The sequence below is a fragment of the Cydia amplana genome, chromosome 25, assembly GCF_948474715.1.
Source record: "Cydia amplana chromosome 25, ilCydAmpl1.1, whole genome shotgun sequence".
Taxonomy (NCBI): domain Eukaryota; kingdom Metazoa; phylum Arthropoda; class Insecta; order Lepidoptera; family Tortricidae; genus Cydia; species Cydia amplana.
Window position 1 is genome coordinate 6,334,536 of NC_086093.1, and position 25,493 is coordinate 6,360,028.

The 25,493-nt window shown below is 41.9% G+C and overlaps 1 protein-coding gene across 1 annotated transcript in view; it reads left to right on the forward strand.

Moving 5' to 3' along the window:
- The window catches only part of LOC134659431 (uncharacterized), a 57,589-nt gene extending 40,958 nt beyond the window's left edge, over positions 1 to 16,631 (forward strand). Inside the window, exons 19-26 of the mRNA XM_063515074.1 lie at positions 2,790 to 2,920; positions 4,390 to 4,514; positions 6,387 to 6,541; positions 6,640 to 6,672; positions 8,748 to 8,857; positions 12,813 to 12,921; positions 14,414 to 14,616; positions 16,563 to 16,631. Coding sequence (XP_063371144.1) covers positions 2,790 to 2,920; positions 4,390 to 4,514; positions 6,387 to 6,541; positions 6,640 to 6,672; positions 8,748 to 8,857; positions 12,813 to 12,921; positions 14,414 to 14,598 — 848 coding nt within the window. The 3' untranslated portion in view covers positions 14,599 to 14,616; positions 16,563 to 16,631. The remainder of the gene's footprint in view (positions 1 to 2,789; positions 2,921 to 4,389; positions 4,515 to 6,386; positions 6,542 to 6,639; positions 6,673 to 8,747; positions 8,858 to 12,812; positions 12,922 to 14,413; positions 14,617 to 16,562) is intronic.
- The last annotated feature ends 8,862 nt before the right edge of the window (positions 16,632 to 25,493 follow it).

Genomic DNA, 25,493 nt, shown 5'->3' on the forward strand with positions numbered 1-25,493 from the left:
AGAACCTGAAATATAATGAAAACTCAACGATGGGCGGGCTCCATTTACGTGACGGTGCACAGTACCCATGCTGAACAAAATTCATGATTACTTAGTTATACAACATTATAAAGCAATAAAACTTATATTTTTGGATAGCTCATAAAATTTCCCGTATATTTTGAAAATATTTATTGCGGTAATGTTATAATCTATTGAGTTAGAAGCATGTTTTACCAGTACTTATGTCCATGCACGGTAAAAATCATATATTTTCAATTATTTTGTAAATGACTACAGTCATGACTACGGTTATTAGAAACCAATTATTGTACATTTAACATTCTTTCTAATGGTATCCATCACCAATTGATCAGTAAAATAGAACCCGAGAAACAATGAACAGTTGTGGTCGGTCGCCCGCCATTTACGTGACGGTGCGTAGTGACCCATGCTGAACAAAATTCATCATTACATGGTTATATAATACCATACACCAATAAACCTTATGTTTTTAGAAAGCTAATGAAATTTCTCGTATATTTTGTAATAACATTAATTGCGGTAAAGTTATAATTTATTGAGTTAGACGCATGTTTTGTCAGTACTTATGCCATCCATGCACGGTAAAAAATCATATATTTTAAAATATTTCCTAAACGACTACAGTTATGACTACAGTTATTATGAAGCAATAATAGCACGTTTAATACTCTTTCAAACGACACCTGAAACGAACCGATCGGTCCCATAGGACTCAAGATGTGAACAAATATCAATGCTGGTCGGCCGCCCACATTCCCCCCCTTTTTATCGACACGTCCCCCTCTCCATAAACTAAAACCGGTCAATTCGTATTCTAGAGACCACGAGGAACACATCCATACCAGTTTTAGGTATTTAGAAGAGATGTCTACGAAAATCGTGAAGGAGACGACTTGTGTTTAATTTAACGCCAGACTATCTACACAGCATAGTAACGCTACCCCCTCTGCCACTATACAGATGGATTTTCTTTTTGGGTCAGTGAGGGCAGCTACCAGATGCCGTGCTGCTACGAGAAAACGGTCTTAGAAGACCTTCCCTCGATTTCAAATTAATGAAGATTGGCTTTTACAGATTTTGGAAAAAACATACAGGGTGCGAGAAAAAGGTCATTTTTGACAAACTTTTTTTTTGATGCCAATCGATCCCATTCCTATTGAGGATCAAAAGCTTGTATGGAAGCAAAAAAAAATTTCCGGCTAGAAAAGCCACAAATCGAGGAAAACTTTTCCCATACAATTTGTATGAAAATGAAAACTTTTATTTTTCACATGCTATTTTTGTATGCCAATCGATTCCATTCCTATCCAGTATCAATAGTTTCCTAGGGGTCAACTTACGGTAATGTACTAAAAAGCCACAAATTAATAAAAACTTTCTCCATACATTTACTATGGAGAAAATGTGAAATTTTATTTACAATTTTCTACCCCGCCCATCAGGCCTACAGCAATGTCTTCATACAGTATTATGGTTCTTAAATGTAATAGGACGTCCGTGTCTTTAACCGGACCAATCACGGCACGGGATTCGCTCACTTCGTCCCCCGCACATCAGTATATTTGGCAGCATCGGTTTCATGAAATAATTGCTCTAAACTCCGTCTAGAGGATTCCTAGTCTATGCGTAAGAATAATGATTAAGGGTCGGTTGCACCAAACGGTTTGTCATCGTTAAAGAGTTCGCTAAATGTTATTGTATGGATAGTTTCATAGTAAACCGTCGCGGCGCGCCGGGTGACGTTCAAATAGTCAAAATATACTTTATTCATGTAAGCCTAGCAACAAGCACTTATGAATCGTAACATACTTATAAATTATCTTAAGCTAATTATCAGAGCAATTTATTGATGTTATTATTCCATAATAATATTGGATTATTATACAAATCAAACTTAACATAAATTTAAGAATTTCACAAAAGGATCGTCAAACATGAAAAAAAAATTGTATAAAAAATACTAGTCTAGAATGTTTCTAGAATAAAATCTAAATGTCGTTGATCAGTCTTGTCAAGTGGGGATGGTGCAACTGACTTGGGGCTTAAAACTTGACGTTTGTAGTTAATCATTTGAATTTTGATAATATTTTAGCAAACACAACAATTGTGTAACGTAATTTCCTTTCACATTTATGAACTGAGTCAATACAAATAATTTTCACATGCTTAGACCATAGAGAAAAAATACATAGAGTGCTCACTTCATACATCAGTTTTAGTAGCCAAATGGCAAAAAACGGAACCCTTATAGATTCGTCATGTCTGTCTGTCTGTCCGTCTGTCCGTCTGTCTGTCCGTCCGTATGTCACAGCCACTTTTCTCCGAAACTATAAGTAGTTTTTTTTTATACGTCATAAATCGCCTAAATACGGAACCCTTCATGGGCGAGTCCGACTCGCACTTGGCCGCTTTTTTTTAGTACTAATATGGTTCACTATGGCTGTGAAGTTGTGGTAATAATTAGTGATTTTTGCTTGTCACCTGATGATATTAATTTTGTATTAAGCAGAAACGTCTGCGAACGATGCTATTAAGCTTCGAAATAAATTAAAAGTGGAAAAATTCACTGTCTTGGGTGGGACTTGAACCCACGACCACTGGATCACTAGTACAGTGCTCTGCCATCTGAGCTACCAAGACCGTACCCAATGCAGCGAATATTTCCACCATATATGAGCCCTAGCGAGGCTCATAGTGATGATGATATGTTCTCGTGAATATACATACATTAATTCACACAACTTACACCATGATAATGATTGCAGAACCCATAACCGAGACGTCGGGTCCTAAATCGGGTCCCGCCGACCCGCGCTTCACGGACGTCGTGAAACTGAACGACTACCTGCGTCACGGACGACGACCGCAGTTCTGGGAGGAGAATTACGTCAAACGGGTAAGTACTACCATAGAGAAATAAGTAAGACAAGATTGCTCACTCCATACAGTTCAAGCTATTAATTTCAGTGTCTACATCTAGCATCGAGCAGCGGAACTATCAGTACTGCTACTTGACAATAGATGTAGCACCGACCGGAAAGTCTTATGCTGTTGAGATAAGACTTTCCGGTCGGTGCTACATCTATTGTCAAGTAGCAGTACTGATAGTTCCGCTACTCGATGCTAGATGCTATTAGTCTTTTTGGTACTAAAACTGATGTATGGAGTGAGCACTCTATGTATTTTTTTCTCTATGGATCTACCAACCACTGGTGTATTAGGTAACCACAGAAGTGTGTAAAATACTATAGTTCACGTAAATTAGTCAGACGTCGGGCCTAAATCGGGTCCGGCCGATGTTAGCTTTAAGGATGTCGTGAAACTGAACGACTACCTGCGTCACGGACGACGACCGCAGTTCTGGGAGGAGAATTACGTCAAACGGGTAAGATCTAACAACCACTGGTGTATTAGATAACCACAGAAGCGTGTAAAATACTATAGTTCACTTAAAACAGTCAGATGTCGGGTCCTAAATCAGGTCCTGCCGATGTTAGCTTTAAGGATGTCGTGAAACTGAACGACTATTTGCGTCACGGACGACGTCCGTAGTTCTGGGAGGAGAATTACGTCAAACGGGTAAGATCTACCAACCAGCGGTGTATTAGATAACCACAGAAGCGTGTAAAATACTATAGTTCACTTAAAACAGTCGGATGTCGGGTCCTAAATCGGGTCCTGACGATGTTAGCTTTAAGGATGACGTGAAACTGAACGACTATTTGCGTCACGGACACCGCCCGGGTAAAATCTAAGTGTAAGGCCTGAGTGGACGCTCGAAGCGGAGCGTTGGGCGGGGCGTGCAGCGTGGCGTCGGGCTCACGCGTGATGTGAGCAGCGTGCACTAAGGCCGCTCCTATACGCTTGCATTTGTTTAACATGCACGCCGCACGCCCCGCCCCGCTGCACGCCCAACTCGGGCGTCCACTCAGGCCTTACACTAACACCCTATTAATATAAGTTAACAAAATACTAGACTTGGTATACAACAAAAATTTAAAGCTTCATTTAGAAGGTGACTAGAGTGTAGGTGCACTTTACTTGGGTGTGGAGTGACACAATAAGCGTTAATTTCAATAAAAAGATCACTTTCCCAAGGGCGTCGCACTTTCACACTTTACTTCTGCGGACTACAACTTATAATATAAATTTCAGACCATGTATTTAACTAGACAAAGCGAATGCGTAGTCTGTCTTTTTTATGGTGTATTGCGGTGAACACCGCTCGGTGGCGCCATTATTTCGCGCCGTTTTAACGGTGAAATGTTTTGTTATTATAATAAATTAAAACATACTTTATCTTTCAGTTTTACAAAAACATATTTTATTGAAGAGCCAAGTACTAATTTCCCTTATTTTCATCAGGTGATGGAAGCAGTCCGAGTGAAAGAACTCGAGATGAAACAAGCGGCGGAGATACTGGGCGTCAGCTACGGAACCCTCTACGGACGATACCGGGATGTCTACGGATGCATAAACCGCCCTTACCGGTAAATATACCTTCTTGCTTGATATTTTTCAGTGAAGTCTATTGCCTTGGTAATAAGGGTGCTGATAAGTGAGCGGTACGGCAGGGTCGCCATGTGAGGCCTTTGATGAGCAAATGAGTTATTCTGCGGAAGATACCTATGTGTTCGGAATTGGAGATGAAACAAGCGGCGGGAGATATTGGGTGTCAGCTACGGAGCCTTCTACGGTCGATACCGGGATGTTTATGACTGCATAAACCGCCCTTACCGGTAAATATACTCTCCTGCTTGATATTTTCCAGTGAAGTCTATTGCCTTGGTAATAAGGGTGCTGATAAGTGAGCGGTACGGGCAGGGTCGCCATGTGAGGCCTTTGATGAGCAAAAAGCGCCCTTACCGGTAAGATCACTCTTTTAACTTACCCTACCTACTAATTTGCAAGACATTTTTCAACTCTATTGCCTAAACAGAAAATGTTAAATAATGTAGTATAACGCTTGTTATCAATAACCTTTATAACTAGAGCGACCAAAAGCAAGTAAGTGGCAAGGTAGCCATGTGTGTATGTTTCGGGTTTATTATTGGGCGTCAGCTACGGGAAACTCTACGGACGATACTAGGATGTCTATGGCTGCCATTGCCGATAAATATATCCCTTGGTTTAACCCTAAGCACTCGTTTGCATGACATTTTTCCGTCAACTCTAGTGCCTAGGTAATAACAACTATAGCTACTAAAAACTAGTGAGTGGCAGGGTCGCCATGTAAGGGTCTGATAAATATTTAATATCTGGGAGACCGAGCCTTGGCCGGGTAACATATAAAAACTCAAAAATGCGCGTTTTCCCAGAGATAAGACCTAGCTAGATCGAATTTTCGCCCCCGAAAACCCCCATAATCCCCCCCCCCCCAAGATTCCCGAAATATATAGGTATAAATAAATAAATATACAAGAATTGCTCGTTTAAAGGTATTAGAATTATTGGGAATTAGCTAGAAAGCATTTATGGATAAAAACCTCGACGAAACTTGGTTCCCTGCGCGTAAATTTAGCTGTAAGAATATCGCTTGATTAATTTCTGACAGGGTTGCCATGTAAATCATTCAACATGACGATTTACGGAGCGTTCAGGTATTACGTAACGAATTTGGGGGGGGGGGGGTCTTGTAAAACGTTACGATGCGTTACAGGGGTGGGAGGGGGGGTTTGAACTACGCGTTACGTAACATTGTTTTTTAACCCTTCAGAACTTTTCGCCACTTTACGGTACTTTACACCACATAATTGTGGCCTTTAGGTAAAAAAATGGTCACTTGGTTACGTAACGTTTTACTAGGGGGAGGGGGGGGGTACAGAAAAACGTTACGGCGCGTTACATGGGGGGGAGGGGGGGTCAAAAATGTCCAAAAATTGCGTTACGTAATACTTGAACGCTCCCTTATTTATTATTTTTTTTTTTTAATTTTATTCCACATAGGTGGCAAACAAGCATACGGGCCGCCTGATGGTAAGCAGTCACCGTAGCCTATGGACGCCTGCAACTCCAGAGGTGTTACATGCGCGTTGCCGACCTTTTTTTAAAAACCTGTACACTCCTTTTTTGAAGAACCCCATACCGTAGACCCTCGGGAAAACCTCGGAAGGGAGCTCATTCCACAGCCGGAGCGTCCGCGGGAGGAAATTCCTCTTAAACCGCACAGTACGCGACCATTTAGGTTCTAGGGTGTGTGGATGAACACCCTGCCGATGGCGAGCGGTGCGGTGATAGAAAGCTGCCGTTGGCATCATGTCAAACAATTCTTCAGAGCACAGCCCATTGTACAAGCGGTAGAACACACATAAGGAGGCAAGGTCTCTCCTCAGACTTATTTATTATTTAATTGTATTTCCCAGAACCGCTCGCGACTTCTGGCAAGCCAAAGGCCCCTCGGAGGTCCTGGAGCGCCTGCAGCGCGGGGAGCTGTCGCTCGACGCCGGCGCCACCGCGCTCGGGGTCTCCACCTCCAACCTGGCCGCCTACATGGCCGACCTCAACCCTGTCGAGCGAGGTACGCCCCCCCCCCCCTGCATACAAGAACGTAGACTAAGACACGTGTTGCCAACGAGGGGGTTTATAACTGTACGGGGGTCAACCCTGTCGAGCGAGGTACGCCGCCTGCATACAAGAACATAGACTCAGGTACGTGTTGCCAGGGTTGCCAACGAGGGGGTTTATAAATGTACGGGGGTCAACCCTGTCGAGCGAGGTACGCCCCCTCCCCCTGCATATAAGAACATAGACTCAGGTACGTGATGCCAGGGTTGCCAACGAGGGGGTTTATAAATGTACGGGGGTCAACCCTGTCGCTCGACGCCGGCGCCACCGCGCTCGGGGTCTCCACCTCCAACCTGGCCGCCTACATGGCCGACCTCAACCCTGTCGAGCGAGGTACGCCCCCTCCCCTTGCATATAAGAACATAGACTCAGGTACGTGTTGCCAGGGTTGCCAACGAGGGGGTTTATAAATGTACGGGGGTCAACCCTGTCGAGCGAGGTACGCCCCCTCCCCCTGCATATAAGAACATAGACTCAGGTACGTGATGCCAGGGTTGCCAACGAGGGGGTTTATAAATGTACGGGGGTCAACCCTGTCGCTCGACGCCGGCGCCACCGCGCTCGGGGTCTCCACCTCCAACCTGGCCGCCTACATGGCCGACCTCAACCCTGTCGAGCGAGGTACGCCCCCTCCCCCTGCATATAAGAACATAGGTACGTGTTGCCAGGGTTGCCAACGAGGGGGTTTATAAATGTACGGGGGTCAACCCTGTCGAGCGAGGTACGCCCCCTCCCCCTGCATATAAGAACATAGACTCAGGTACGTGTTGCCAGGGTTGCCAACGAGGGGGTTTATAAATGTACGGGGGTCAACCCTGTCGAGCGAGGTACGTCCCCTCCCTCTGCATATAAGAACATAGACTCAGGTACGTGTTGCCAGGGTTGCCAACGAGGGGGTTTATGAATGTACGGGGGTCAACCCTGTCGAGTGAGGTACGCCCCCTCCCCCTGCATGTAAGAACATAGACTCAGGTACGTGTTGCCAGGGTTGCCAACGAGGGGTTTTATAAATGTACGGGGGTCAACCCTGTCGAGCGAGGTACGCCCCCTCCCCCTGCATTTAAGAACATAGACTCAGGTACGTGTTGCCAGGGTTGCCAACGAGGGGGTTTATAAATGTACGGGGGTCAACCTTGTCGAGCGAGGTACGCCCCCTCCCCCTGCTTATAAGAACATAGACTCAGGTACGTGTTGCCAGGGTTGCCAACGAGGGGGTTTTATAAATGTACGGTGGTCGACCCTGTCGGGCGAGGTACGCCCCCTGCATACAAGATCATAGACTCAGGTACGTGTTGCCAGGGTTGCCAACGAGGGGGTTTATAAATGTACGGTGGTTAACCCTGTCGGGCGAGGTACACAAGAACATAGACTCAGGTACGTGCTGCCAGGGTTGTCAACGAGGGGGTTTATAAATGTACGGTGAAAAGTTGTTGCTAAATCGGGTTGGTATCACTAAACCTTGTACAGTCGCCATCAGATATATCGGCGCGGCCAAGGTGTTCACAATATCTGAACACGCACTCTAACGCCTTGACAATAGAGGCGTGTTCAGATACTTGTGAGCACCTTGGCCGCTCCGATATATCTGATGGCGACTGTACCACGCCAAGCCAGTTCTGTCCGACCATACACCAAAGTTTTGATAGTATACTACATGTATTTGAGGAACGCGTTCGAAACGTCAGGAAAGAATAAATGTAAGTGTACGCGATTAAGGGCCAGTTGCACCAACCACATTTGATAGACTGATCAACGTCAAATGCCATGCAGAATTAGCTTGACCCACTCTATTACGCGAAAGTCTGCGTAGGGGGCGCCACATCAACAACAAGTAAACAATCTAAGGGTCTACCGCAAACGAGAGAGTCGACATTTTGTTTTCTAACCTCTCTATCACTCTTGCATATTCGAGCGATAAAGAGGCAAATAGCTGAGTTTCGATTTCGCGTTTCCCGTTACGCCCTTTGTAAGCAAACCGCCTTGATGTATCAATGTCATATTTGATTGTCTGTGAAAACTTGTCAAAAAAACAGTTTTAAGGTACAGTATGTATAAGTTACTCTATGGTATACTTAAGTCATTAGTGCTGCACTCTGGCGGCAAAATATTGCAGTAATACTCCCTATTGTTTTAATTATCGTTTGTTCTATTGTTTACAGAATTCGAGCCGATCCCAATCGAGATAGACCCGTCACTCACGCTCAAGTCGTACACCAACCTAGTAAAGACTATGAGGAAAAACATTAACCCCACTATACCGCCCGACAAGGTAATAATACCTCCACATTCTAAAATTCCAGTAGATGTATAATAGGGAATATAGATATTATCAAAGAGTATGGGTGGATCAACTATTTCTTGTTGTTATTCTGTCCGATCAGCCAAGAGACAATAGTAGCATAGTTTGTTAGAAGACATTGTACACCACCTTCTTCTGACACGCTTGGTAGACGACCCTCTATGGAGGGTTTATAAGCTTCACAAAAAAGCGTGTGAATTTAAATGCCTAAAAATCAGGCTTTAATGAGTGACCCAGGGGAACGTAACCATGGCAACGAGTGACAAGAAAAAGTTGATTCACCCGTATAGTTATTATAGAGATTTTAATAACAAAACTTCCGTGAGACAAAGACATAGTAAATATATTAAAAACGGGTCACTCACGTATTTAATATATTTATTATAGAGAGTTACTGTCATGGTAAATTATGTAGCCACAGTCATAGAGAAATATAATAAGACAAGAGTGCTCACTCCATACATCAGTACTATTAATTTCAGTCTTCTTCTCGTGTCGATGGTTTCAGACTGTGCGGGACCAGAAGGTAGCGACACTTATCGCCCTGTCTGTCGCATCACGGAGGTCCCGCTCAGAGCAGGCATGCGGGCACGCTGGACAGGATATCATGTGCTCCATCCTTGGAGGATACAACTAAACGGAGTAGCCATTAACAGGCTTTCCCCTCTGTCGAAAATAGGCGGCCAACGGTCATACACAATGTATGGACTGACGTTTATCTGACATGGCTATTTTTACGTTACGCATACATTTGAGGTTCCCCTCCCCCGCAAAAATCGGCAGACTGTTTTGTACAGAAAATTACAGACATGGCGTCTCCGTTTGATTATATCCTCCAAGGCTCCATCGTTTGTGGGGACATGGGAATTGGGTGTCTGAGCCGCTTAGAGCGCCCCACTTCAGCATGTTCTCTTTGCTGCGGCCGACCCGGGAGCGCAATCTGTTCAAGGCTTTCCAGATCGGCCACGGCTGCCTATGCCCAGCGGGAAGCGTTTCAGCGGGACGAACGTAGTCTTCAGGGGGGGCGCGGGTACTTTCCCATTGGGCTAGTCGATTCTGGGACGGCGGAATCCGGATGGCTGCAGTACACCGCATAAAGCTCCTACGGCTCTTCAGACGAGGCGGTGGTAGCTTGTGGCCGTGGAGAGGATGCCTTGGGTCTTGTTCCTGCTTCATTTTTTCGACGCTACACGCCACTTCTCTGCGGGTTTCCGGGGGCGCAATTCCTGCCAGAGGGTATAGCTTATTAAGCGGAGTCGGTTTAAGGCATCCGGTGATTATGCGGCAGGTGTCATTAAGCGCCGAGGTAACTTGTCCTGCGTGGATAGAGCGGTGCCACACCGGGCACGCGTATTCGCCAGCTGAATAGCAAAGTGCCAGAACAGTAGTGCGAAGGGTGTGCGCAGACGCGCCCCAGTGGGTTGAAGTGAGTTTCCGCAGCAGACAGACAGTGAGTTTCGCGAACTAACCTTCTGACGTGTTTTTACACAGTGGCTCTTAAAGGACAGCGTTCTGTCTAGCGTTATTCCGAGGTACTTTGGGCATGGGCAGTGTTCAATAGCGACTCCGTTCCAGGCAACATTAAGCTGCCGATTTGCTTCCCGGTTTCGTAGGTGGAATACACGACTGAGTTTTTAGGGGATTTGCTTTCAGGCAGTTCATCTCATAGTACCTCGTTAGGCCCTTTAGAGCCGCGGACAGTGACTTTTCTGTACCCTCGAAGCGGTCACTTTGAGCCGCGAGTGCTAGGTCATCTGCGTATGCAAATCGCTGGGTTTCCTGCTGGGCTGGTGTATATGTTAAATAGCATCGGGGCGAGAACACTACCCTGCGGGAGACCATTTTTCTGCGAGCGCCAGCGGCTTTTTTCAGATTGCAGGTGTACTTGAAATCGGCGGTTGTGGAGCAGTTCGCGAAGAACGTTCGTGAATCCAGCATCACCCGTCATATCCTTAACCTTTAAGAGCAGCCTTTGTATATTCACCGTGTCGTATGCGGCTGTTAGATCCACAAAGACCACTCCTGTAACCAGGCCAAGCTCGAACCCGTCCTCTATGTGTTGTGCTAGCTTTAACGTTTAGCTCGAGCATGACTTTCCCGGGCGGAATCCTGCTTGTTCTGGGATTAGTTGCGGTTCAATAATCGGAACGAGGCGGTTCAGGAGTAATCGCTCTAGCAGCTTATAAGTGTGGCACAACAGAGATATGGGGCGGTAACTTTTCGCATCCGAGGGGTCCTTTCCTGGCTTGAGGAGTGCGATTACTTTCGATTTGCGCCATGCTTTTGTTATTTTGAGTGACGAGAGACAGCTATTGTACAGTTCCAGGAGCCAGTTCCTGGCTTTTGGCCCAAGGTGTTTGATCTGCTCCACGGTCAGGTCGTCAATGCCGGCAGCTTTACCATTTTTTTGTGATTTCATGGCAGTCTCAAGTTCGTGGTGGGTAAAGGGCTTGTTTAGATTGGTGCAAGTTTGATGGTTAACGGGTACTGGTGTCAGTTTGGGCAAGCGGCCAGTGGGTTTGCCGTTAAGCAGAAGTTGTGTAGCTATCTGGTTAGCCGAGACTTGGCCTGGGTTTGTTGGTGGGGGTGGTTCACCGGCGAGTTTGCGCAAGTTTGACCACGCTTTCTTGCTATTATGGGTCATATCGATATTGCTTACAGCTTCGCACCATTTTTCCCTTCTGTTAGCCGATATTTCGCGCATCAAATCTTCCCCCGTCGAGATAGTCTCTTTAGAGAAAGGGTCATGACAATATAGTGTTTCGTAGGCCTTTAGAAGATCCGAAGAGGTAGAATTAAGCCCCTGAATATGGTGTACACGACATCCCCTTGGTATGCATTGACACGACACGGTTCGGATTAGTTTTATGAAGTTGTCGTATTCCGATGCCCTTGGCAGCAATCCATCCAGGTTTTTATCTAATCGATTTGTAAACTCGCTCCAGTTGGCTTTTTGAAAATTAAAGCGACGACGGAAAGGGACTTTGACGGGTTGCACAACAGCTTGGATCCGGCACAGCAGAGGTCTATGTTGCGTTCTCGGTATCGGTTTGCAGACTGTTTTGACACACTGAGGGCTTATTCCTTCGCTAACAAATATTAAGTCTAGATTGTAGCCACGCTTCCAACGCCCGCTGTTGAAGGAAGACGGTAATTTAGGGTTGTGAAGGAGTACCAGCCCGTTTGCTTCTGCCCATGCTTCTACTCTTTCTCCATCTGGATTAGAATCTCGATAACCCCATGAAACGCTGTGGCTGTTAAAATCGCCCAAAACAATTCTCGGCCGGTGGTCGCCGGGTGGGGATACGTCCCAAGGTTGGAATGTCTGTGGAGGCGGCTTGTATACAGACGTGATCGTACACTGGCCGATATCCAAAGTTATCAACTCCATTGTTTCCCCTACGACACAAGAAGAGGAAGTGATGCGGGTCTCAGGTCTTGTGAAAACTGCGCTGCCTTGTTTTGCGTGAGGAATTTCAGCGGCAAGTGTCAGTCCAGATATGTGCGGCCGATGGTGGCCTGTGTCACGGTGGGTTTCCTGTATGCATAGAACGTCGCAATGCGTCTTGCGGCACATTTCAGAGAGAAGTTGTGCTTTGTCTTCCGAGAAGCCCTCTATGTTTATAGAGATGACAGTCAGGGCTGGCGCTGAAAAGTGCCTTTTTTGATCGCATGTATTTGTATTCGCATTGGAACTCAGTGAAACCATCGTGGTGGAAGGATTCGCCGGTCAGCATAAGTGTTGACCGTTGCCCGGGGTGCGCCAGACGCTGGGATATCTCGTAGGAAATATCAATTGCTTGTAGTGCGTCGTGCGGGGAGGCTCCTTCCATGCACCCCAATTAATGCAAAACACTATCGACCGACTTTCCATATCATGTAGGAGTAAAAAAATCTGAATACGATAAATACGTTTTTGTTTCAGCCGAAGAAAATCCTCATAAACAGCATAACGGACGAAGACCCGATCCCGGCGACGGTGATCACCACCAGCGACGGCAAAAAGCCCGCCACCGCCACCGCGACCGCCACCAGTGAGTGTTATTAGATCACTCATTACAATTACATAACAGTATTTTATACAATCGTGATGTAATGGAGAGAAACTTCGTTGTCTAAACACGGTACTCGACTGAAAAGCTTGATTATATCACTATTGTATACAATACTTTTTCTACGAGTCAACAAAAAAAATACTTAAAACTAGTAGAAGAATCATAATTATATGTAGCTAAAAAAACCAAAATTATTCAGCTAAGATGCGCGAGCAGCCGCGATACCTTCATACTCGTACGCGACCCGGCCCCCGCGTCCCGCGCCCCCTTCTCGTAACTCATGAGGCCCTGGTACTTGCTCCGCGCTTTCGATTGGTCAATTTCATTATAGTTGACTAAATTGTATCGAAATGAATATTATAGTTGCCTAAACAGTATCGAAATGAATATTATAGTTGAGTTGGGGTCCCATAGTTAAAAAAGTATGCGATTTCACTTTGGTATACGAAGTCTTAATTCAAGCATTGCAGTCGACGAGTAGAAAAATTGTTTATTTCAGTTCAGTTCATTTGGTGACGTGCGTGCGTGAGCGCGTGTGCCAACCAACTGGCTTTTGTACCGCCGGCGGGACGAGATTCGTAGGCATAAATTCGAGCCCGCGCGGAGAGTTCCATAGGCCTGTTAATAGGGGCCCACTGATTAACAGTCCGCCGGACGGTATCGGCCTGTCTGTTGTTCGGAACTGTCAAAATTTTGTTCTAACTGACAGGCCAATACCGTTCGGCGGATTGTTAAACAGTGGGACACTTTACAATTCTAATACAAAATTCTGTTCTTGTTTTGCAGAGAATTTTTCATTTTGAGTTTAGTGTAGACCAGAAGGAAGTGTTTTTACTTTGTTTTTATACGATTTTGTTATCATATAATTTTTTTATGTGCGTGACGCATCGGAACTTAGTTCTATATCCTAGTCGCTAAGGCCCACTAGCACCACTAACCCGGGGCTAACCGTTTAAACCTGGAGTTACCATGGTTACAAGCGAACGATGTTATTAACCCTTTAACCGCCAGAGTCTGATATATAAGACATTACATATCCAGCTCATTTCGCCACAGTCTGATAAATAAGACAAAGATCTGATTTGGTTTTTACAGCACATTTATAACTCCCGTATCTATGCCAATCTTACTCTGCGTGATACAATTACTGTCTTTGGCGACACGAGCACGCTCGATCAAAAATTGCTGGCGGTTAAAAGGTTATAGGTTATAGGTATTCGCGGGCTTGGTTTCCGCAACTCGACGTCATATTATTGCGCCTATTTTGCGGTTAAAAGGTTAAATTAGTATGGGTATAGCATATCGGAACTGGTGGATTTTCAATATGACTTGGAACTCCGGTGGCCGTTGTGACCCAGTGTCGTTGTGTGTGTGTTAACGGTTTAACCGCCTAACCCCGGGATAGTGAGATGGTGCAAGGGGGCTTAAAAGATACTGACACCATTTAAAATTATGCCTTTTGTCTCGTCAGCGCCGCCGTTGGGCAGTAAGTGGCCGTCCATCCGCGTGGCGTCGCTCGAGGCGCTCCGCGGGGACGCCGCCCCCTCCCCCTCCCCCTCGCCGTCCCCCTCGCCCTCGCCCAGCCTCCTCATGAGGACCCGACCCGACCTGACCATAGTCGCCGCCAAGAAGCCCGACAAGCGGGACGAGACGTGATCGCACACCTAATGCACGGTCAGTACAGACATAGAGAAATATAGTAAGACAAGAGTGCTCACTCCATACATCAGTTCAGACTATTAATTTCAGTGTCTACATCTAGCATCGAGTAGCAGTACTGATAGTTCCGCTACTCGATGCTAGATGCTAAGTCTTTTTGGTACTAAAACTGATGTATGGAGTGAGCACTCTATGTATTTTTTTCTCTATGGTACAGAACAGGGATGTTGCGGATGTCGATTTTTTGACATGCGCGGATGCGGATTTTTTAAAGGCTCACATCCGCGGATGCGGATGGCAATATAGAGGTACATAAAAAACGTCAAATATTACATTTTAGTAATATTTATTTCAAAAACCCGGCCAAGTGCGAGTCGGACTCGCGTTCCAAGGGCTCGGTACATTAAGTCCCACTCACGCTTGACTGCTAATTTCTAATAGGTTTTTTTGGCTAATGACTAAATTACCTAGCAGTCTAGCACTTACGCCGATGCTAAGACGTTCCTGTACCGACCTGTTCCACATCCGCATCCGCATCGATTTTATGCGGATGCAGATGCAGATGTTGAAAATAATGCGCAAGTTCCGCGGTTGCGGATGCGGATATTCGCAACATGTGTTATAGTTTGTCGGTTTCTAACAGGCCCCTACGGCGAATCCTTTGTCTATAGTTAAGTAAAACCGCACGTGCTACTTACCTGCAAACAATAATCTTATTTATTCTAATTGGCACCTGAGCGCGGGCTAGTCCAACGCTCAAAAAACCAGTGTAGGTGCGCTCTCCGATAACGCGCCTTTGTAACGCATCTCGATGACACATTTTAGACTGGTCCTGTAGCGTTCGACTCGCCGGCACTCAGTAACCGTAGTACTGAATGCCGGCGAATCAAATGGACCACACACAGCCTAGAAAAATATTTTTCCATTAGTTCATTTTGAACCTTATTGCAATCTCCATAGAGTGGTAATTCAATAACCGGCCCAACCATTTTTTTAGGCAGGCAGAAGCACGTGCGGTATCACTTAACAATAGACAAAGGATAAGCCGTTCGGGGCCTGTTAGAAATCGACAAACTATACCCCTCTGTCACACTTATGTTCGAATTTACAAGTGCGACAGAGAGGCAACGCGTCGAACGAGGTTCGCGGTAGGCCCTCAGAATGCGCGACTAGTGATCGATTTCAAGTTCAAATCAAACTGCAATAGGCTGACTGATTGAAAGAGCAAGACTCGTTCGTACGTTTCCGTGAAAATATGATGGAAAATAATTTTTCACCACACCAACTGGTAAAGACACTCTTGATTGTTCATAATAAAAAAAACATACAACCGAATTGATAACCTCCTTCTTTGAGATTTAGAAGTCGGTTAAAAAACTGATAGCAAGTTGCGTTTTATTCACATGCGAGGCAAAGTAATCAAATGCAAATTTTGAGTTGTTTTCTTATGTTTGCTGCTAGAATTGACTTTTAAATGATGATATTGAATTATAGATATTTAATAACATTCATTTGGATTTGATTTAGTTTGATTTTATTTGATATCTTATAGGTAATTTTTCTCTTCGGGTTGGTGTGGTGAAAATTGTTGTGTTTCACTCGGGGGCAATTTTTGTTTAACCCTCGTGCTTTGAAAGCGCTCAAGATTCCACATTTCGAAGCACTCGCTACGCTCGTGGTTCAATTTTGGAATCTTTCGCTTGCTCTGGTATCAACTAGTAGTAGTAACAACTTTGCCCCCTTGTAAAACAAATAACGATTATATTTGAATTTACCTCGTTATAAATAATTAGAAATAGGTTATTTTCTTGAACTATTTCATTATATTAATTGAATCTTAATCACCTCCACGCATTATTCGAATTCGAATTTATTCATAAAATGGCCATGCTCTTTGCAGCTGGGTTTACCCTTTTTTAGGTACGGGACCCTCATTTTAACATGTTATATTTATATTGCAGGTCGCCACGAGCCATCCCTCGTCTACCGACCAAAATCTCTGGCTATTACACTTCGTAGTCTACCCTTAGTACCTAATAATTCACATACTAAGTGTAAGGCCTGAGTGGACGCTCGAGTTGTGCGTGCAGCGGGGCGGGGCGTGCGGCGTGCATGTTAAACAAATGCAAGCGTATAGGAGCGGCCTTAGTGCACGCTGCTCACATCACGCGTGAGCCCACAGCCACGCTGCACGCCCCGCCGAACGAGCGTCCACTCAGGCCTTACCATAGAGAAAAAAATACATAGAGTGCTCACTCCATACATCAGTGTTAGTACCAAAAAGACCATTAGCATCTAGCATCGAGTAGCGGAACTATCAGTACTGCTACTTGACAATAGATGTAGCACCGACCGGAAAGTCTTATGCTGTTGAGATAAGACTTTCCGGTCGGTGCTACATCTATTGTCAAGTAGCAGTACTGATAGTTCCGCTACTCGATGCTAGATGTAGACACTGAAATGAATAGTCTGAACTGATGTATGGAGTGAGCACTCTTGTCTTACTATATTTCTCTATGACGCTGCTCACATCACGCGTGAGCCCGACGCCACGCTGCACGCCCCGCCCAACGCTCCGCTTCGAGCGTCCACTCAGGCCTTACACTAACATTAGCAGACACGAGAGTTGAAGTCAACCATTACACATACAGCTAGAATACATTTAAAAGTGGAAATATTACTGCATCGCGTGAGATTTGAACTCACGGCCTCTGGATCGGTACTCCAGCGCTTTGCCAACTGAGCCACCAAGACCTCATCCGTGGCCAGCGAATCTTTCCACGATATGGGTCTAGTTATCATTACCCGACATGTGTGTGTGACCTCAACTCTGGTGCCGATACCTATACCTAAACAAAATGCCCTTTGGAGACCAAATCAAATAATAAATATGTATTTGTATTTCTTAGTTTCTCAAACGTAACATTCGTTGTTTATTTTAACTATACTTCGTTTTTTTAGCATTAGAAATTTGGTAAACAATCTTGATGTGTCTTTTAATTGTAAAACACATTTTAAAAATAAGTTACGGTAAATATGTAACTATTATGAATCTAATACGATCTTTTATAGTCTTCTGCTTTCATAAGTAATAGTTATTGATTTTTGAAAAGTGTTTTTCAATTGAAAGACATGTCAAAAACGCTTACCTTCTTTCAAGTTCTTTCTAATGCTAAAAAAAACGAACTATAAAACGAGAATGTATCGCTTACAGTTACTATTTTGATGCATCCTGATTCAAAGGGCCTACCGCTAACACCGAAGTTTTTCAAATTGCGGGCATATTCTTTCTGAGTCACTCTAATTACGCCGTAATTGGAGTAAAAGAGAAAGATGTCCGCAATTTGCGAACTTCGGTGTTTGGGCCCTCGAGAGCGTAAAGTTCAATACGCCAGGTCGAATAAAAGTAAATGCACGCGGTAAATAGCGTAGCACGACTATTTTCTAGTTTCATGGTTTTCATATATTTTAAATTGAGGCAATAGTACCATACTCCGGATTCTGATTAAAAAATAAACAACGTATTAAAAAATAAATGTATTTGTTACATACAGAGCATACGGGTCAGACACACAACTGTGTTCGCGTCTTTCCTGTAGACATACCTATATGAAAAGGCACTCCTTTTACTTGGATAAGGGTTAAATAAGAAAATAAGCCCTGTACTTTTGGGTATGTCTACAGGAAAGACATGAACACAGAAGTAAAACCATAGAGAAATATAGTAAGACAAGAGTGCTCACTCCATACATCTTGGTACCAAAAATACTATTATTATCAGTGTCGACATCTAGCATAGAGTAGCGGAATTATCAGTACTGCTACATCTATTGTCAAGTAGCAGTACTGATAGTTCCGCTACTCGATGCTAGATGTCGACACTGAAAGTAAGTTTTTTTGGTACCAAAACTGATGTATGGAGTGAGCAATCTATGTATTTTTTTCTCTATGGTAAAACCAAGTAAAACGTAAACCTTTTTGATAAAAAGAACTACATTCTTATTAAACAAACCTGTTTAATGAAATGAACTACATTCGTGTTCACATAGACCAGATCAGATAAAGTAGGTAGTCTCTTTCAGGCATTATATGTTAGAAAGGGACAGATACTTGTCTTTCGGATTAATACATTTGTGGCTTTACTATAATATTAGATTAAAAGATCAACTCCTACATGTTGTCATGTGAACGTATAAGCATAGTTATATATTTTATACGGATAACTAATATATATCGTTCCGTTATTATTTCATAATAAATATATTATTACATTAAATTTAAAAACTTATTGAGGGTCTACAGTTGTCATCAAATATATCGAAACGGACATGGAGCTCATAAATATCTGAACAATATTGTCAAGTCAAAGCGTTAGGCCCAAAATACACTTGTAAATTTTACTTACGTAAGTAGGGACACAGCTATACTACAGAATGAGAGATGAATATCGTTATCTCATTCTAACAAATAGCTTTGTCCCTACTTACGTAAGTAAAACTTACAAGTCTATCTCAGGCCTTAAGCTTTGGTTTCCTCCGAAAGCGGTGCCGTCATATAGCGGCCGTCTCCATACAAATACTATGACATCCATATTCAGCCGTATTATTTAGTATGGAGACGGCCGCTATATGACGGCACCGCTATCCTAGGAAAACCGGTCTTTAGTGTAAACGTTTAGTAAGTTCAGATATTTATGAACACTACAGTACAGATATTTTTGTTGGCGGCTGTTCATATGTGGCTTTCCTCAGAGAAGGGTCCTTATGCTTAATTTCAGATAAAAAGGACCTTATTGCACTTGAATCATAAGGACCCTTCTGACATGTAAAGCCACATATACTTGGAGTGAAATAACTTGGGTGTGTGCGTGACACTGGCGCGTGACTGGCCGGCTATGGTACAGATTAGTAATTTGTCAGTTCACAGATGCCAGTACGAAAAATTAAGCCAAATTACGTACATATTTGAGCGCAATAGTCGCTTTTAGTGCCCGCACCACGCACCTCGCACGGGTTAGGTTAGATCTACCCCCTTTTTATAAAATATCTTTTTCTCGTTGTTATTTGAACAAAACTTGTAAAAAAATGTGACGTTATATATGAAAAGGGACCTTATTGTCGATGGCGCTTACGCCATTATTAACGATGCTCCGATATAAATACAATGCCGCGCGACGCTGTGCGGCGTAAGCGCCATCGACAATAAGGTCCCTTTTCATAGATAATGCCCCAAATATCGAATATTGTTTTTTAATAGTTTTTAGTTGTAAAAGTAAAGATTAAACAAAATATACATTAAAAATCAATATCATGTTATTATTATGTAATGAAATATAGTTAAAGATATATTATTTAGGCCATAGTTTACATAATATATTTGTATGATAAAACATAAAGTAAATAAGTAATCCTTTTAGTATAAGTTATGAGATGTAATTTAAATCTATAGTATATGGTTTAAAAACGCACTGGCGGTTAATACATTCTTTCACTGAACTATACTTTAAGGATAATACGCCAGCGTTACGTTTGCACTTCGACCAAACGCAGTCAAAAGTATCTATACGTGCCAAGTGTCAAAAATATTTCACGGCTATCTACTTTAAATCCCTTAAACGCTATTTGATATGTCCAAAAATGTCGCTCACACGCCAACATCATGGTCAAGCCAAAATGTGTGAAAAAAGCACAGGAATTAGAAGTAAAACGTCAAAAAATTGGTTTTACATATAAGGGTGATCAGATATTTTTGAGTTTGGTGACGTATATATATTTATGACTATATCTAGACACGCTATGTATATTAAATTTGTTCCTCTGACGTGTATTAACATAAGATGATTAGTTAATTATTAAATATACAAAATTGTATGTTAATTATTATATTCGTACTATAATTTAGCATTCCATAGTGACAGAATTTCTGTTAGATTTAAATTTGTGTCGAGTTGGAGTGAGAGGCAAACATCACTGTGTCCCGCTCTATTTGTTCTAACATGAAATGCAAGTAGTTTTTGTGACGTAAGTATGAGAATTGTAAATTAAGTATTTATTTGTTATTCCTCATATTATTTTCAGAATATTAAATGAATAAAGTCATATAAGTTTTTTCATATAATGCTATGAGAGAAAATATATACTTAAACTACGATTACTCCGAGTCATATATATATATATATATATATGTTTTATGATAGTTAAGTTTAAGATTCGTATGTATATCTATCTAGGCCTTTCTAAATAGCCTTGAATGAGACACAGACATTTACACACAAGAGAATAAATAGTTGTATACAAGAATAAACAGAAAATCCATACAAATTGTCCTATTTTTAACGCTTTGACAGCAGAGTTAAAGTGTATGTAGTAGGCAATCACTGTAATATGATGTTTATAAATAAATTATTATATTATATTTTGATTGTCACAAGAAGTATGTCAGCTGCCAAAAACATTGACATGTCAGTGCAGCGCCATCTCCATAACTTACAGGTGGCCTAGCCAAGGTGACTATCGCTATCGCTTCGCCATCGAATCGCTTTGTGTCTCTCTATCACTCTTCCATATTAGTGTGACAGTGACAGTTGCGTTTCTTTCGCTACGGAGCGTTAGCGATTGGCGTGTTGGCTGGGCGTTTTTTTTTAAAGTTGTCCCCTACACTTTTTTTTCAAATTTGGGATTTTTTATGTTATTTCTACTCAGAATCACGAGCTCTTTCTATCCTAATAGGAGAAAAAAAGTGTCCTAAGGTTTTTATTTCCATTCCGTCACCATTTTTCATAGACTTTGTATGGCGGTCGCGGAATGGAAAGATCGAAAAATGTATGGAAATTTTGGGACATTTTTTTCCTACTAGGATAGAAAGAGCTCGTGATTCTGAGTAGAAATAACATAAAAAATCCCAAATTTGGAAAAAAAGTGTAGGGGACAACTTTAAAAAAAAAACGCCCTTTAGTCTTTCCTATGGTTGAACTAGCGCCATCTATCGATAGTTTGGTGTCCGTGTCTCGTGCCTTCGTTCCTGTACCACCTAACTCCCCACCCTTAGGTATTCTTTTAAGTGTTTAAGTGTTCAAGCTAATTGTTTCTATAAAGCGTGTTATTTGTAAAAAAACGGGTTGCACTCCGGGAGTGCCGGCAGAAGTGAAAACTCAATGACATTGTAACAGTTTTTCGATCAGGTCACGTGTCCGTCTTACGTCTTACGAATCTTACGGTCACGTGTCCTGTCGCGAGTTTAACATTTTTTCCCCATCACATAAAGTGCACAGCGCCGCTAAAGAAGTTTTCACTTCAAAAACGCGATTTTGTAAAAATATTTTTCAATATAAAAAAAATCATGATTATGAATTGAGCGGTCCGCTAGAGTTGCAAATGCCCATTACCGTTAAACAGACTATATGCTTGTATGCCACCGAAGTATTTAAAAACTAACGCAAAAAATGTAGTCATATCCTTTCGTCAAGAAATATATACTTAGATTACTTTATAAAATCAGTTTTTATTTACGGATGGAAAAATGTATTTTAATGTATTTTGTTGTAAAAGAAGTGTCCGTTTTTTTACAAATAAGACATTTTTGAATAATGCACTATTTTAGACGGAAATAGTTTAAATTCACATTTTATTAGTGCAGTGCTCATTTCGTGTTATTTTCTAAGCAATATTTTATATTTAATTAACAGTTAAGTTATTGATTTAATGTTTCCAACAGTGTCGGTAGTGATTGAATCATGAATTTAAATTGCTAAAATGTTACACTTTAAGTTTAAATAGTCGCAAAATTACAACGCGACTAGGCTAGGGTAAAACTACCATAAATGGACGTTAGAAATAATTACAGCACTCAAAGCAGAGTAAATGACCCCTGCAGGTGTCACCAACAATCGCATGCGATTTGCTATAGGTACATTGCGATTTGCGGCATTTGGCCGAGCGATTGAATTCTTGTTGTTTGACAATCTCGTTACCAAAAGACATGTTATGGTGCCGTGCAGCGCCATCTACTTCATCGGTCCAACTCTGGCTGCATTCGCCGTCAGACATCACGGAGCGGCCAAGGTGTCCACAAATATCTGAGCAAAGCCGTTTCCAGACGTTAAGTCCTTGTTCAGATATTTTTTTCTGATGGCGGTGAACAGCACTAACTCTAATATAACCTAAAGATTGATTGTCTAAGATTGGTAGTTTTACCCTACTACACTGTGGCTACAAAGGCGAATCACGCATAAATATGTGAACGTCGCCATGTTTGTGTTCAAAGGCCTACAAATTGGCAATGACGCGTAAAAATTAAAATGTTCCAACTACATACAATGATTTTCAGAAATTGAGCTCTATGTGAGAATAGATAAGACTCGTTTTGCAACGTTAGTTGGAGCGTTTTAGTTCTCCGGCTGCGTAGCCAAGATACCAATAGTTTACGCTCTGCAGGGAACGAAACCCAACTGTCTCTATCGCACTAAAATGGAAGAATAATAGAGAGAGATTACCGTATCGTTCGCTACGGAAAGAACGATTGGCATCTTGACTAGGCAACCAGTACTTTTGTGTTATGTTTAGATGATTATTGTATAATAAACTAAGAAAGCGTCAAGATTTTCTCAAATTAACATTAAAAAATAGGAATCGTACGTATTTACCATCCGATTGAAAATTGTATTGACAAAATTATTTGATATCATATTTTGATTGATATCATAAACATAAACAAACGAATAATAACAATGACAGCTCAACTATATGGCGCTCTCATACATTATGCAGTAGCTACTAAACCAGTATCTTCGTCTTATTCTGTACAGCTACCACGAGTTAGCATTTGACATTTACGTCAGCGACAACTCAAACGTATTCTCTCTATCGCACCAATAAATCGGTGAGAGCGAAATAGGCGATCGAGTTTACGCCGCCGCTAACGTAAACGTCAAGTTTCAACTCGTGGTACGGCTACTGCTAATTTCTCATACAAATTAACTTTATTGCAAATGTATTCGATATGAGAGATTCTGACGCTGACAACTAGATATATTTATACATATTTACTTTCTAAGTTTTTTCTATACTGTCCAACTTGAAATTGGATGTCTCGTACCAAAACGTCATTATATTTTAATCTATTTGATATGTTTTTGTTGTTACTCATAGCGTACTTGTTTATTTATTAGTACTAGAGTTTGAATTGTTAGTATTTTTTTTACTCATAGTTGGATAAACTCAATATGTTAAGATTAAAGTTTTTTTTAAGTAAGCAATGCATTTTAATTCGACCAAAGTCCCGATGATAGGGTATGCGAAAATAATACTTATTCTTTGCATAAGATGGTCGTCTATCTTATGCATCTGGGCGTTTTTTTTTTGTTGTCCCCTACACTTTTTTTTCAAATTTGGGATTTTTTATGTTATTTCTACTCAGGATCACGAGCTCTTTCTATCTTAATAGGAGAAAAAAAGTGTCCTAAGGTTTTTATTTCCATTCCGTCACCATTTTTCATAGACTGTATGGCCGTCGGGGAATGGAAAGATCGAAAAATGTATGGAAATTTTGGGACACTTTTTTTCTCCTATTAGGATAGAAAGAGCTCGTGATTCTGAGTAGAAATAACATAAAAAATCCCAAATTTGAAAAAAAAAGTGTAGGGGACAACAAAAAAAAAACGCCCATCTACAAAAAAATTAGAATCGGAAAGAGTCTTTTGACTGAGGCGCGTATTTTGTTACCGTTGGTTACCGCTTACATTTGAAATTATTTTTCACACCTATTCAGAAAAGAGCTTTTTCTTCCCTGCTAGGAGGGATCAAAGTAGAGATGCCACGAATATTCGGCAACTATTCGGTATTCGGCCTATTCGGCCACTTTGCCGAATATTCGGTATTCGGCCGAATGTTGCCTACTATTCGGCCGAATACCAAATATCTGTTGCCCCTAACTAAAACGAAAAATTACACAAACAATATACCAAAAATTTGGTATATTTAATATTTAAAAAGTATTATTGGAAAGTTGTTAAATAGGAAGACCCTTTTTTAAGCATTTGTTGATTATGAAATATTTAATTTTTATTTTTATCATGGGTCTGATTTGATTGACTCTAACTACATTCATTAGTTATGTTTTACAAAAAATATACCTTAGCAAATGTTGTGCTTTGTTGGCGAACAGTTTTCATAATAATTGTGACTCACAATGTTCGCATCTCATGCCGAATATTCGGTATTCCAAAACCACTATTCGGGGCATCTCTAGATCAAAATAGCACTTTTCCTCTCTGCTAGGAGGGATCAAAATAACACTTCTGTTCTAGCACACTATTTTTATATTTTTTGTACATAATTTTTTTAGCTTAAATAATCTGTTTAAGCATCACATTGTGTCAACACTAAGATTTTTTTATTTTCCTCATAGTTGATGTGAAAAGCAGTATGTGTCACACGGTATCAAAATTATTTCGTCTTGGGCGTTAACACTTGAATCCCTCATTCATTTCATTCGTTTCAACGTACGCCCTTGACGGAAAAATATCATTTTGATCCCTTGTAAAGATCGGTTTTCCTAGTATAGCGGTGCCGTCATATAGCGGCCGTCTCCATACTAAATAATACGGCTAAATATGGATGTCGTAGTATTTGTATGGAGACGGCCGCTATATGACGGCACCGCTATCGGAGGAAACCAAAGCTTAACACAATCTACTATTTCTTTTCACAATTCTACTCGTACTCAAATTACTATAGGACAACAGTTGCCTTTAGGTGAAGGAAAACTTAGTGAGGAGTGTTGCGAAAATGAGAAATAAAACAACATTTACTAAACAGTAAATACTTTTTTATCGCCACAATATGTACAAATTCAATAAATTAAATAAAAAAAACCTATTTATTTACAGAGTTAAA